This window comes from Vicugna pacos, chromosome 10 (genome assembly GCF_048564905.1).
Source record: "Vicugna pacos chromosome 10, VicPac4, whole genome shotgun sequence".
Taxonomy (NCBI): domain Eukaryota; kingdom Metazoa; phylum Chordata; class Mammalia; order Artiodactyla; family Camelidae; genus Vicugna; species Vicugna pacos.
The window spans coordinates 61,472,135-61,486,537 of record NC_132996.1 but is presented as its reverse complement, the minus strand read 5'-3'; the positions used below and the strand labels follow the sequence as shown (position 1 = coordinate 61,486,537).

At 42.6% G+C, this 14,403-nt stretch overlaps 1 protein-coding gene across 1 annotated transcript in view; it reads right to left on the bottom strand.

Moving 5' to 3' along the window:
• Positions 1 to 14,403, bottom strand: part of PTPRJ (protein tyrosine phosphatase receptor type J) — a 152,695-nt gene that overhangs the window by 23,262 nt on the left and 115,030 nt on the right. The window contains exons 7-11 of the mRNA XM_072969960.1: positions 13,697 to 13,963; positions 10,788 to 11,045; positions 6,645 to 6,902; positions 5,595 to 5,873; positions 3,281 to 3,571 (exon numbers count right to left, since the gene is read on the bottom strand). Coding sequence (XP_072826061.1) covers positions 3,281 to 3,571; positions 5,595 to 5,873; positions 6,645 to 6,902; positions 10,788 to 11,045; positions 13,697 to 13,963 — 1,353 coding nt within the window. The remainder of the gene's footprint in view (positions 1 to 3,280; positions 3,572 to 5,594; positions 5,874 to 6,644; positions 6,903 to 10,787; positions 11,046 to 13,696; positions 13,964 to 14,403) is intronic.

Below are 14,403 nucleotides of genomic sequence, written 5' to 3'. Positions count from 1 at the left end.
ACCAGCCACATGGAGCTGCTCAGCCCTCGAACAGTGACTGGTCCAAGTTTGGATGTAAAATATCTCACTAATAACTTACTCTACACAAGTTACATGTCAAAATGATATTTTTAATATACTGAGTTAAATAAAATGTGATCAAAACTCATTTAGCTGCTCCTTTTTACATTTTCTTAATATGGCTCCTAGAAAAATTTTAATTATACAAGAAGCTCATATTATTTTCTTTTTTTAACTTTTTTTTTCACTGAAGTATAGTTGACTTACAATGTTGTGTTAGTTTCTGGTGATTCAGTTATACAGATATATAAACAGATATATATATATATATATATATTCCTTTTCATATCCTTTTCTTTACAAGTTACTACAAGCCACTGAATATAGTTCCCTGTGTTATACTGCAGAACCTTGTTGTTTATCTATTCTGTACAGGGTAGTTTGTATCTGCCAATCTCAAACCCCCAGTTTATCCCTCCCTCCCCCTTTCCCCACTGGTAACCATAAGTTTGTTTTCTATGCCTATGTGTCTCTTTCTGTTTTGTAAATAAGTTCATTTATGTCATTTTTTTTTAGATTCCACATATAAGTGATATCATATGATATTTGTCTTTCTCTGTCTGACTTACTTCACTCAGTATGATAATCTCTAGGTCCATCTATGTTGCTGCAAATGGCAATATTTCATTCCTTTTTATGGCTGAGTAGTATTCCACTGCATATATATACATTTTCTTTATCCAGCCATCTATTGATGGACATTAGGTTGCTTCCATGTCTTGGCTGTTGTAAATAGTGCTGCTATGAACACTGGGGTCCATGTATCTTTTCAAATTGGAGTTTTCTTTGGATATATGCCCAGGAGTGGGGTTACTGGATAATATGGTAACTCTATTTTTAGTTTTTTTAAGGAACCTCCATACTGTTCTCCACAGCGGCTGCAGGCTTGCATTATTTTCCATTGGACAGCACAGCTCTAGACCATGCTTCCACATGTTCCCATGTCTAAGTGTCAACTGCCTCAACAGAGACTTCCTAACAAGGGCTCCAACATTTCCTAGCAGCTCTATGCCTTTTAGCCATAAGCGAGGAGTCCTCACCCCAAGACTGTCCAGTTGGCAGGCTAGCTCACCCACCTCCAAGCCTGGAAATCCTTTGCTTCTCACTGCTTACGTCAGTCCTGAGCTCCAGGGACCCTGTCTTCATATCCCGTATCCCCAGGACACCAACAAATGTTGGCTAAAAGACCATCACGCCAACACTCCGAGATTTGCCCATCCTTCAACACTTCCTACCTCTTGGAGAAAACACAGCTCCACTTTTGCGTTAAAAGACATGTTAAATTTGTACATTTAAAAAGCATGCTAAATGTGTACATAAAAATTCATCTGAGGAAAGGAAGATGTAGATTAAGGAGTGAGAAAATCACTGGACTAAATGGTAAGTGGTCATTATGCACCTTAACCACACATGGCTCAGCTTCAGAAACAACTAACTCTGACAAGCGCCTTCTCTTCATGAGGCACTGTGCTCAGCTCTGGTGATATCAAATTAGACACAGTTTATGTGCCTCAATAGCTTAGACCCACTGAGGTGACATCATAAAACAGAGAACTACAAAAAAGTACCCACAAGGTTCGTGGTTTCTATTATGTTCTACAGTGCTGCAGAAACACAAAGGATTCTGACCCATGGCCATCATAGACAGTTGTGAGCTACCCAAGTTCAAGGAGCCCCATGCACACAGTAGACTATATGAACAATGGCCCATGGAATTGTGCAGTGCACAACCTGAGCAACCACACACGGCAGCTCTAAAGTGGTCTTTCACACACATTATCTCATCTAATTTGTATAACAGCCCTGTTATTTCCCATTTTTTACAACTAAGGAAAACAAGACTCAGAAAGGTTATGCATCTTTTCTGAGATCACGCACCTCGCAAAAGGCAGACTTTAGAATCAAACCCAGGTCTGCCTAAGTCCAAGGCTCTGTCCATAGACTCCCTCAACCACTTTCCAAGTCAGTGTCCCTGAAGAAGGCTTTTCTTCTTACTTTTACCACTAATTCTTCAGAAATTATCCGGAAACATTTTGATACCTCACAGGAAATGTGGAATCAAAAAGCACAAAGCAAAAACAACTCAACCAAGGTGACCTAAGACATAACTTTGGCAAAGACATGAGGAGCAAAAGATAGATAAAAATGAAGCACAGAATGAATGTAACAAAACAGAAACAGACTCACAGACAAAAAGAGAACAAACTAGTGGTTACCAGTCAGGGAAGGGAGGTGGGAGGGGCAAGATAGAGGCAGAGGATTAAGAGAAACAAAATACTGTGTATAAAATAAAAAGTGACAAGGATATATTGTACAGCATGGGAAATATAACCAATATTATATAATGGAGTATAATCTATAAAAATCATGAATCACTATGCTGTACACTGGAAACTAATATAATATTGTAAATCTACTCTACCACAATTTTTTAAAAAAGGAAAGAATTTCTTCCAAGTACAAAAAAAAAAAAAAAACCAGATGGTCACAAAAAGATTATCTAGGGGGATCCTCTGTGCAGTGAATAATCCCATTTCCCAAAATGGCTAGGGAACTTGTTAACACAGAGTCTAGGGAAATGTGACTCTTGAATGAATTATCTGATAACAGTGGGGAAAAAAAAAGTAGCATTAAATTTTTTAAGTGTAATGCTTAGTAGTAATGTGGTTATGCTTGGAAGAAGGAGAAAAGGAGTCCCTATCTTGCAGCAGTACATGGTGAAATATTTACAAATAAAATTACAGAATAACCAGGACCGGTCTCAAATAAATCCAATAAGGGAGGAGAGGATATAAATGAAGAAAGATTGGTCAAGGGCTCACAAACGTTCATCTGGGGGATGATGGCTACATGGGTTCCATTAAACTGTCCTTCACTTTCATGTATATTTGAACATTTCTGTAAAAAAGCTTTGTTTTAATAGAGCAGGAGAACTTACTACTTAAAAGAAAACGTGGCAACGAATTATTCTGTAAAGCAAAGGAAAACCTCTGGAATATAAAAAATAGTTCCCTTTTACTAGATTTCTACAAATTCTATAGAATATATAAACTAGACTTCTGTAGAATTGCGTTAATAGTCTATACCAACAGAAGCAAATATTTTAGGATACATTTTTTTAAATAACAGGTTTCTAGGTCCACACTTGCAGACCCTGCGGGTCAGCTTTCCTGGGATGCCCACAATGCCACCCGGCCACCCTGCCCTCCGTGAACCCCACCTGTGATGCCAGTGAGGCAGGTGTTTTGGGCGGGCAGTGTCATCTTGTTACAGGACAAGGCAAAGACACTGATGTTGTACACGGTAGAAAAATTCAAGTATGTGACCTCCGTCCTGTACTCAGAGCTGTTCTCCGAAGAGCAGCTCTCCAGGGACGTCAGATTCTTCCAGTCTCCACTGCTGACCTTCACCTTGAAGCCTGTGTTGGTGCCGACAGGGCAGTTCCACTTGAGGACTAAAGTTGGCTTTTTGGGGACCACTTCACAGTGGAAGGAGGCTACTGGTGCAGGATCTGCAAAGCAAGCACAGCACATCACATCATCTAATTTAATAAAAAAAAGAAAAGATTCTGGGGCTTTTGCCTTTGCAAACACTGAGCCTTGGGGAGCAGCAGAATCCTCGTCCACTGGTGATGAGAAAATAGCCGTGGGATACAGTAGAAGAGGCAGGGGCTGACCTTGAATCAGGCCTTACTGAACTGTGTGACCCTGGGTCAGTCCCCCAACTGCTCTGAGCCTCAGCTGCAGTCCTATTCGAGGGTTAAATGAAACAGTGGCAGGCTGGGCAAGAACAGGGCTCCACGAGAGGTAGCTACAACACACAGGGTGGCAGCAACCCCTTCACCTGCGTCACCTCATTTGGGGGCCCTCTTGACAATCCTTCTGGAACAGGAAGAGCTAATACTGTCCCATTCTGCAGGTGAATCAACTGAGGCTTAGAGAGATTAAGCAATTTGCAAAAAAGAAGGTGCAGGTCAGTGATGAAGCCAAAACTGGATCCCAGATTTTTTTCTAAATCCAGCTCCAGGGCGCTTTCTGTACACACAATGGGCTGAATAATCAATGGTAAATGGAATCAGTTTCTTTGTCTTTAAAATAGGGTATTATTTGTCTCCGCCTATCTGAGGGCCAATAGAGTTTTACTGAGGGCCAACCAAAAACCGACACAAAGGGAAAACTCTGTGTCCATGCACTGAGGGAGAATATTATCATGGCTTTAATGGTGCAGTATTTTAAAGCAGGAAAAGCTACAAGGAGTCACCTAGTGCAACTCCCACATTCTCCACCTGACCCCTGGGAAGGTAACCTGGCCGGTGCACACCCGTTCCCACAGCTCTTGTTCCATCCACCCTCAGTCATAAATGCTTGTATATATTTTTTCCCCTCCTGCTCTAGGGAAGCCACCCACATGCCAAAAGTCAGGGTCTAGACCAGACAGATGGAGCCTGAGTTAGCAGAGGTAACTCAAAGCTGCAGGGATTCTTTAGCTACTCCACATGCAAGGTCAGAGGTCAACAAGGTGCCAGGTCCTACACTCCCAGGGAGGAGGATCCAGTGAGACCCCTGCCCGCCCTTCCAAATCAGCCTGATGGCACTTGAAAGTCTTGGCCAAAGGAAGAGATGAGGCAGGTGCGGAGAGGGTGGGGAATGAGATGGTTCAGAGGTGATAAATGCACCAGAACTGCGAGCAGAAGTACTCATAACCACCCGCAAAACATTCCCCGGGTTACCCTCCGAAAGCTCCCTCCTTCAGTTAAACACAGGGTTCCTCTTTTCTTTACCACCCTTTTTGCATTGAGACATAAGGATCAAAAAAGGTAAAAAAGCTGACATCTGTTTTAACAATATCATCTCTGTCTTCTTCAGTGTAAAAGCCCAGCTTTGCACATGCACTACAAGCCTGGACATCTCCCGCACCTCGGCCCAGCCTTCTCGGGCCTCACTTCCAGCCCCTCGCCCTCCTGCTCCCCTGGATCCACTTCTGCCACCCGGACCTCCTGCCCTTTCTTCAACACAGCAGGCACACTCCAGCCTCAGGGCCTTTGCACTGGCTGCCCCTCTGCCTGTAACACTCTGTGCCCTGATATCCACATAGCTGGCTTTCTTCTTCCTTCAAATCTTTGCTCAAAAGTCACCTTTTCCCTGAAGGCTTCCCAAAATAAACATCTCATTTCCCCTGTCCTTGTTTATTTCCATCTCCTTAGCAGTAATCATTATCCAATAACTTGTTTATCTAATAACTTACTTATCTAGTTTATTATGTCTTCTCCACCAGAACAAAAGTTCCAGAAAGGCAGGGATTTGTCTGTGTCATCTAACAGTGCCCGGCAGAGAGTACGTGCTCAATACAAAGCTGTTGACTGAATAAATGATGGGGTTCAGTAAGACGAAACTAATAAACTAACAGGATCCTCAGAGAGCTCAGTGTCTACTATCACACCCCACACAAAAACTAATCAACCAAAGTTTACTACAAGGATCTATACGCAGGACCACATCACACAAGGTGTCCAAGACACACCTGGGACTACGCACCTGTACAGAATGACTGCCAGCCAGGTGCCAGTGACTCGGTGACATCCCCCACCTGTGTGAAGACCTCTACGGTGTATGAGGAGCCAGGTATCAATTCGGTGACCGTAGCACTGGTGATGCCGAGGCCCGTGACTACTTGCGTTGTGCTGCCGGAATTTCCATCCTGATTAATTAGAAGGCGGTAGGTGTACCTGGAAGAGGCTTCATCAGAGTTCTGCCACCTTAAGGTCGCTGCTGTGGTGTTGGTACTTATTTTGATGTTGAACACATCACTGGGCCCTTAGTTTAAGGGGGGAAAAAAAAAGCATGGGTTAGCTGGAATTCCAGGACCATTTTATTAACTGCATCTAAAAATAGCCTGAAAATTAATTAATTTAATTTAATCTAATGAAAAATAAAAAGAGCCTGGCTCCTTTTGGGAAAGAATAAATAAAGCTAATATTTGCTGGCTCAAAAGATGGAAGGCTTCCCAAAAAGACATTCAGAAAATAATTATACAGATTAAATCTCAAAAGAGGAAGGTTTTTCAGGTTTCTTTTAATACTTTAAGTTTATCTGAAATACATTTTCAAGATGTAGTTTCCTATTTGTTTTTGAAATATGATTAATGAAAAAGAAAAGTGTATGAAAAAGATATTATAAATACCATCTCTACCACATATTTAGGTCAACTATTTGCAAAGCACCTCCCTCACTGTTACACTCAAAGCGCCTCATCTGAGCAGCATCTTCCAATGCCAACACGACAAGGTGACCCCTCTCTACTCTGTTTTCCCAAGGAATGAATGGAATCATCAGGTTTTCCCTGCTTGTGTGATCACTTTCTGCTTCTGAAGACAATTCCAAGCTCTCGTGGCTCAGCACCAGTGCGCCACGAGAATAGCAAGAAGTTTGCTGACACCAATGTTTTCAGCACACAGTTTCACGTTCTACCTGGAGCCCCGGAACCCAAGAGCCCCTCACCCCAGCATTTAACCAAAGCTCACTTCCCATCCTCCAAGTGAAAGTCGGGGGGAACACTCCCTTAGGAGGGCGTCCTAAGACACTTACGTGTGTACTGTGCAGTGGAGCTGGAGATCCCCTGGACATGGTCCACTTCTGGGAGGATGGTGACGTTATATAAGGTGCCCGGGATCAGGTCCCTGAGTGTGATCCCTTCGTGAGAACTGTTTGTCCAGTTAGAGCCGTGCTCTGACTCTATAATTACACGGTAGATGTAATCAGGAGCATTGTCTGTATTCCTCCACTCCAGCTGCATGTCAGTCGTGCTGACACTGACCACGCGGATGTCAAACACTGCACTGGAGTCTGGTCGGAGGAAAGGAAGGAGAAAGAGAAGTCTGTAAATGACCATCATAATGTCCAGCTTTATTCCAAAGTGTCTATCAAGAGAACTTCCTCTTTTGTCATCAGACTCTCAAATGAGTTCACAAATGGCAAACTCCAAAACTTCAGTGAAAAACACACACGCTCAGTTCTTTCAAGAATTTTGGCTGTTCCATAATAGATGAACCTACCAGTGCATCCTACCGGTTTTCTGGTCTTTTGCTTTTGTCATAAAGATGCGCCTTTTCAGGGGTCTTCTGGAGTGGAAATCTCGTTCAGTTCCTTGACCTGAGTGCTGTGACCAGATGGGTTCAATTCATCAAACTACGCACTTAGGATATGTGTGCTTCTCCGTGTGTGTATTATATCTCAATAAAGTTTTTTTTAATCACTCCCTCAAAAGTAAGTATCTTTCTATTAACATAGTCAGGCATACTGAAGAGAAAAACTGAAATGGAGAGTTGGCATTTACCAAGCGGGAGCATCTGAGGCTGGAACTGGAAAGGGAATAAAGCACACGCGCCCCGCCCTCAGAGCTGGGAGTCAGAAGTGAGGTCACCCGCGTGAGTCCTCCGGGGACTGTCCTCAGACCATCGCACCTCCCCACCCTGAACCAGCTGCAAGATAATTGCACAGAGTGAGGCCCAGGCATAACCAGCCCTACAAGAGGGCTTCTTTTCTGCCCTTGCTTTCACAACTTTTTTCTCTTGACCAGTAACCCAGGTCACTTCTAACAAGAGGAGTTGGGTGGATAAAGAGAAAAGAAGGAAACAGTTTCACTGTAAGATCCTTTTTTTTTTTTTCAAATTTTGCACCACATGCATGTGCTATCTGCTCCCAAATTCATTTTTAAGTGGGTTCTCCCCTAAAAGAAAGCAACTTTGGAAGTCTTCTTTCCCTACCCACCAGATGCCTGATGTCAAAGAGATTCCACAGACAAAAGACCACGAAAGGCAACAATTTTCTATAAACATAATAGTAGAAATAACCTAAATAGTTCGTAAAAAGAGAAGGGCTAAAGACACTGTGATCTGGCTATAGGATGAAATAACCTGCAGCCTCTAAAAACGTGAAGACATAATAACCATGGGAAGGAAGTTATGGCATATACCAAGTTCAAATGCAAAATAAAGTGATTCATATAATTTTTGCAATGATATAAACTAAATGTATGTCTGTGGATACAGACAAAAAAGGAATTCAGTTGGGTCAGAAGAGCAGAGTTAAATTTTTAAGGGAGGAGGGGATAGCTCAGTGGTAGAACGTGTACTCAGCATGCACGAGGTCCTGGGTTCAATCCCCGGTACCTCCATGAAATAAATAAATCAAATTCCACCCCCCGCAAGAAAAAGATTTTTAAAAAATCCTAAAATATTTTTTAAAAACAACAGTGGAGTTATTGCTGTTTCCCTGCCTTTTTATGGTACCAAAATAAACACAACATAATATTTTATCATTTTAACCATTGCCAAATGTACAACTCAGTAGTATTGAACTTTCACAATGTTGTGTCACCAACACCATTATCTATACCCAAACATTTCATCATCCCCAACACGAACTCTGTTCCTGTTAAACGACAACTCCTTGTTCCTCTGTCCTCCCAGCCAGAAGGTAACCTCTCTTCGACTTTTTGTCTCTATGAGTGTGCCTATTCTAGGCATCTCACATAAGTGGAATCATAGGGTATCTGTCCTTTTATGTCTGGCTTATATGTCTGGTGTGAATCATGTTACTGTGAACACTGGTGTACAGATAACTGTTCAAGTCCCTGCTTTCAATTCTTTTGGAAATATATACATGTAGGAGTGGAATTACTGCATCATACGGTATTTGTTTCCCTTGTTCAAAATTGCCTTTAATCCTATTGCATTGCTTCTCCCTCAGTAATAATGAACACTGTTCAATAGTAGAATGGTAATACCCCTAAGAGCCTAGTGCCTTGTTACAGCTCTTCCTGATTTCCATTCAACGGGACAATCATAGGCAACAGTACAGGAGACGCCTTCTCCTTATGAATAGTCCAAAATTACTTTTGCAGCTGCACCACATCAAAGTGTCATTCACTCCACACTGTGGTGAAGACCCCAGTCTTCAAAGCCAGATGGAGATCAGTTCACTACTGGTCCCTGTGGGCCAGGCACTTAAGTTCACAGAGTCCCCATTTCCTACTCTGTAAAACAGAGATGATAGATAGTAACGCCTACCTCATGAAGTCGTGTTAAAAAATGCTTAAATACAGGATGAGAGCCTAGCACTTTGCAGACCCCCAGTATATTATATTATTATTATATTAAATTCCGGACATTGGCAAATCACACAATACCAAGGGACCCCACAGTGGTGATCCTCTTACCACTATCGACATTCTCAAAACAAAAGAAAAAAATATATACGTTGATAACACAACCCTAACTCAACAGTTGAATCTAAAACTCAGACTTGAAAAGGAACTACTGCACTTCATCTGAGGGATGCATTTGAGCGCTTCCCTTATTTCAGAAGGTCTTCCAAGTAACGATCAGTGCTTAACCCAACCAACAGAGCCGAGGAAATCCACACAGAGAATCTCAAGAGCCCAACTGACTGCACATACGGCTCAAGGAATCGGTCTCGTCTATTATTCCCTTCCGTGCAGAGGATTCCAATTCCCTTGCAAGCCAAGATCAAAGAATACTGTATGTTTTCCAAGCTTTCCCAAAAATTTCATTTCAAATTTTAAAACAATGAAAAATAAATTGTTTTCATGAACTAATTTTTATCACTATCAATTAGCTTTATAGAACTAACGAAACTATTGTATCACAATGTTGTTTAAGAAAAATTGTAAATAATCCACCTGGCCAACAACAGGGGAGTAATTATATAATTTGTAATACATTCAGATCAGGGGTTCTTAAACATCAAGGTCTCAGGACCCTTCTACTTTCTTAAATGTTACTGAGGTTCTCAGAGAATTTTTATTTATTTAGGTTATATTTATGTTTGCTGTAATGAAATGTTTCAATGAGGAAAATTTTAAAACATAAAAAATACACAAGCATGCATTTCATTATTAGCCAAAAGAAAAACAATGCTATCCCGTATCATACAGGCATTAGAAAACTCCACTGTGAGTGGAGAGAATGAGCGAAAAAGCCAAATAGCGCTCCAGTTTTATTAGAAGAATGAAACTCTCAGAGATCCCTGGACCACACTTTGAGAACCACTGACCTAACCAAGGGGTCAGCAAACTTTTTCTATAAGGGCCATAGAATAAATATTTTAGGTTTTGCAGGCTATGTGTTCTCTGTTGCAACTACTCATTTCTAGCACAAAAGAAGCCATAGACATTATATAAAGGAATGAGCATGATTGTGTTCCAGTAAAACTGTGTTTATAAAAACAGGCAGTGGGCCAGATTTGGCCCATGGGCTATTATCATCTGCTGACCTCTGATTCTGACAGTGGAATGTCAGACAGGTATTAAAATCACCTTGCAGATATATTCATACTGATGAGGAAGCCTACTGATAATAAACTTTTAAGTGAAGAAAAAGCAGATTATAAAAAGCATATACACGATGACTTCAATGTTTATAAAAGAAATGCACACACACACATACACCAGTATATACCTTAAACTTCCTAAACATCTCACATCAGAGGTTACCAGTGATTATCTCTGGTTAATGGTTTACCTGTGATTTTTCTCTTTTTGCTTGTCTGTATTTCATGTAACGAATATTCATTGCTGTCATAAATTTTTTTGAAGATTTTTCTTAGACAAAAGAAAAGCAATATTTGGAAAACCTGACATTTATAAATTATATTCATATCCCTTAAGAAATATGACTATTTCACAGAAAACACAGCTTATCCGCTTACCAGTTTTACTGTAAACTGTCCGGGATTCCCCTTTAGTCCCATTTGGTCCTTCTGGCACTATGTCAAAACGGTACTCAGTCCCAGGGTATAAGCCACCAATGACAATACTTTGGTTGGTAGTTGTTTCCACCTGAGATTCTCCAGTTTCATTGCGAGTGGCAGATATCTCAAAGGAATTAGAGTCATTGCTGCTCCACGCTAAGCCAATTTCCCTTATGCTGACATTCGTCACTCGAAAGTCAAAAACTGGACTAGGGTCTGTAGGAAGAAAATAAATGACTAGATTAACAATCTATTTCTCCAGAAAACAAGGGTTACTGACCCTCATAAAATACCTACACTGAGATTAAATGCACACTTGGGACACCCAGCCTCTCCCTTTCTCTTCTCTGTATTACTACCTACAACACAAGCCCCTCAGAAACTAGTGTTTCTAAGCATGAAGGGAACACTTGCAGGAAGGGTATAGCTGAAGTTGTAGAGCACATGCTTAGCATGCATGAGGCCCTGGGTTCAATCCCCAGTACCTCCTCTAAAGATAAATAAATAAATGTAATTACCCCTCTCCCTCAAAAGAAACCCTAAAAAGAAAAGAAAAGAAAAGAAAAGAAAAGAAAGAAAGAAAGAAAGAAAGAAAGAAAGAAAGAAAGAAAGAAAGAAAGAAAGAAAGAAAGAAAGAAAGAAAACTTAAAAAAAAAGAGAGAGAGAGAGAGAACACTTGACCACAGAAGTGCAGAAACTGGTGTTTAAGTTGTGCAAAGTCATTCACAGGAAATGAGAAGAGGTGTGAATTCTCGTGGGTCAAGGGCGCAGGCTCTGAAGAAGGACTGTGGCCATTGCTGGCTGCTTTATCTTGCACACATCATGAAGCCTCCAGAGTCTCTATTTAAGGATGTGCAGCAGAGGCTGCTACTGATCCCCAAAATGCACCCCTCTTGCCTTTTTCCTTAATCATACACTCCCAGAGTTTTAGCAGTATACACAGCTGTTGGGAATAAAAACTACATTTCCCAGCCTCCCTTGCAACTAAAGTAGCCATGTGACTAAGTTCTGGCCAATCGGATGTGAGCAGAAGTACCCATAAGGCTTCCAGGAAGTATCCTTAAAGGGTGAAGCACTATTTTCTGTTCTTCCTTCTTGTAGCTGGAATGTGACGTGATGCCTGGTGCTCAGTCTGGCCAGCTCTAGAACCAACAACGTGGTGTTGGCTGCAGCTTCCTGATACCAGGACAGCAGCTGAACATTTCTGGAGCCAACACTACAGCTGAGGCTGCTGACTGTTTCACAGTTGGGGATTCCCTGGGAAGGGAGTCATTTCTGGGTCCCAGCCGGAAGCCTGCTCCCCAGCTGTTATGAGTTGAATTGTGTCCCCCTCAAAATTCATAGGTTGAAGTCCTAACCTCCAGTACCTCAGAATCTGACTGTATTTGGAGATAGGATTTTTAAAGAGGTGATTAAGTTAAAATAAGGACATTAAGTAGACCCTAACCCCAAAAGACTAGTATCCTTATAAGAAGAGGAGATTCGGACACAGACATGCACAGACCAGAGGGCAACAACCTGAAGACACAGGAAGAAGACGGCCAGTACAAACCAAGAAGGGAGGCCTCCAAAGAAACCAACCCTGAGTCACTTTGTCACCTTGATCTCAGACTTCTGGCTTCCAGAACTGTGAGAGAATAGATTTCTGTAGTTTAAGCCTCCCGGTCTGTGACCTGTTACGGCAGCCCCAGCAAACTAACACCCCAGCCCTTCCAGGGATTCTGTAAAGCCTCCGCTCCTGAGATTAAGTCCCTTTCGGCTTCAAATAGCTCAGCTTCTGTTTCCTGCAACTGAGCCACAGCTGACACGCTCCCACCCCATCCTGCCTGGCGCTAGGCTTCTTTTAAAATGAGAGAGAAATAAACTCCTGCCTTGGATACTTGGGGACTGTTTTGTTACTTACCACAAAAAAATCCTAACAGATTAAACAGCAAAAAAGTGAAAGGTAAAGAAAAGGAAGTGGGTTCTATTTACCCCCAAGACCCAGTCAGAAGATGTTTGTAAGAATGCCTGAAGTGTGTGCTTCTTGGGAAGCAGGAGACCCTTGAATAAAGCATTCTGGTGGGATGAGCCCTGGGTCCAGAGCCAGGCAGCCCCTGGGCTCAAGTCTCGGCTCTGCCACTTGCCAGCCCCGTGGTCCTGGGCAAACTGTTCAGCTGTGCTGGGCTGCAGTTTTCTCATCTGTAGGACAGGGATCCTGACACCTGCCATGAAGGCCACTGGACACATGTCCAGCTCCTGGCACAGTGTGACACCATTACCCACTAAATTACTCAACTCCTGGGACACCATCATTGTGTTTTTTTCAATTATTAGACCTTCCTTGGAACAGAAAGCTTTTCATTTACTGCCTATCATCTCATCTTCAAGGGACAGTTGGATGAGAAGAAAGAAAAGACAAGATGTAGCTATGGCTGCTTCATGAGAATGCCAGCCAGCATCCAAAGGACAAAGGGACATGAATATGCAGGTTCTTTATGTCTCTGTGGATCAATTTGCTCTCCATCTCCACCACACTAGAGTGGCCAGCACAAGCACAGGCTGCGACACTTACAAGGTATGACACCGGCTCCTGACACCTCTCTCCACCTGGGCTTCCTCATCCATAAAACTAGGCTGATGCCAACCATGTCACAGATTTGAGGACATTAAATGAGACCACACAAGGAAAGCACGTCACACGCTGCTGGGCATGTGGGCCGGGTCAAGCCATGATCACTGTTACTGTACCACACGTCTGAAGCAAGTAAGAGTCCCTGAGGACCCACATGCTGAGCTGTGCTTTCCTCGAGTGCAGGAACAGTTTATCTTGGCCTGGCGCACAGCAGGCAGGTAAGAAAGGTTAGCAAAGCAAGGAGCAGACTCACGGGTGTACACTTGGAGAATGCCTGGAGTGCCCTCAGATCCGTCATTGAGCAAAGGACACACGGTGATGTTGTATAACGTGCTGGAGCTGAGTGCAGTGATGACAGCATGAGTTTCACTGACAGTGAGATTGAAGGAATCGGTCCTGCCAGCAACTTGTATCTTGTAGGCGTAGACAGAGGATGACTCATTATCACTGATCTTCCAGGTCAGGGTCAAGCTTGTGGCACTGATGTTCACGACTTGAAGGTCAAACACCTGGATAGATTCTGTGAAGACACAAGACAAGTTAACAACCACCAGAATGGCCAAGCTACAGAGAGAGAGAGAGAGAGAGAGAGAAGCTGTCATCACAGCACATTCTCTCATCTAACATTCTTAGTGATTCTTCCTTCCAACTCTACACCATTTAACCACAACCACAGCATGCCCAAGTGCATGGGGGGAGCATCTTCAGTGAAGGAACAATCTGGCCAATTGCAACTCTTCGTTCTTCTTGTGAGTTGACTTCAAGATGTGACAGACTCCTCAGACAACAACATGGACCTACTCATGTCCCCTACGGGCTGGATGACCCAGAAAGGCCTCAAGTACGTATCCATCTAAGAATGAACACTATACTCTACATGATCAAATAAGGACGAGGCAGGCCTTGGTTCCAAGGTCAGCTCTGCTTTAATAGCCAGGTGGACCTTAGGAAAATCACCAG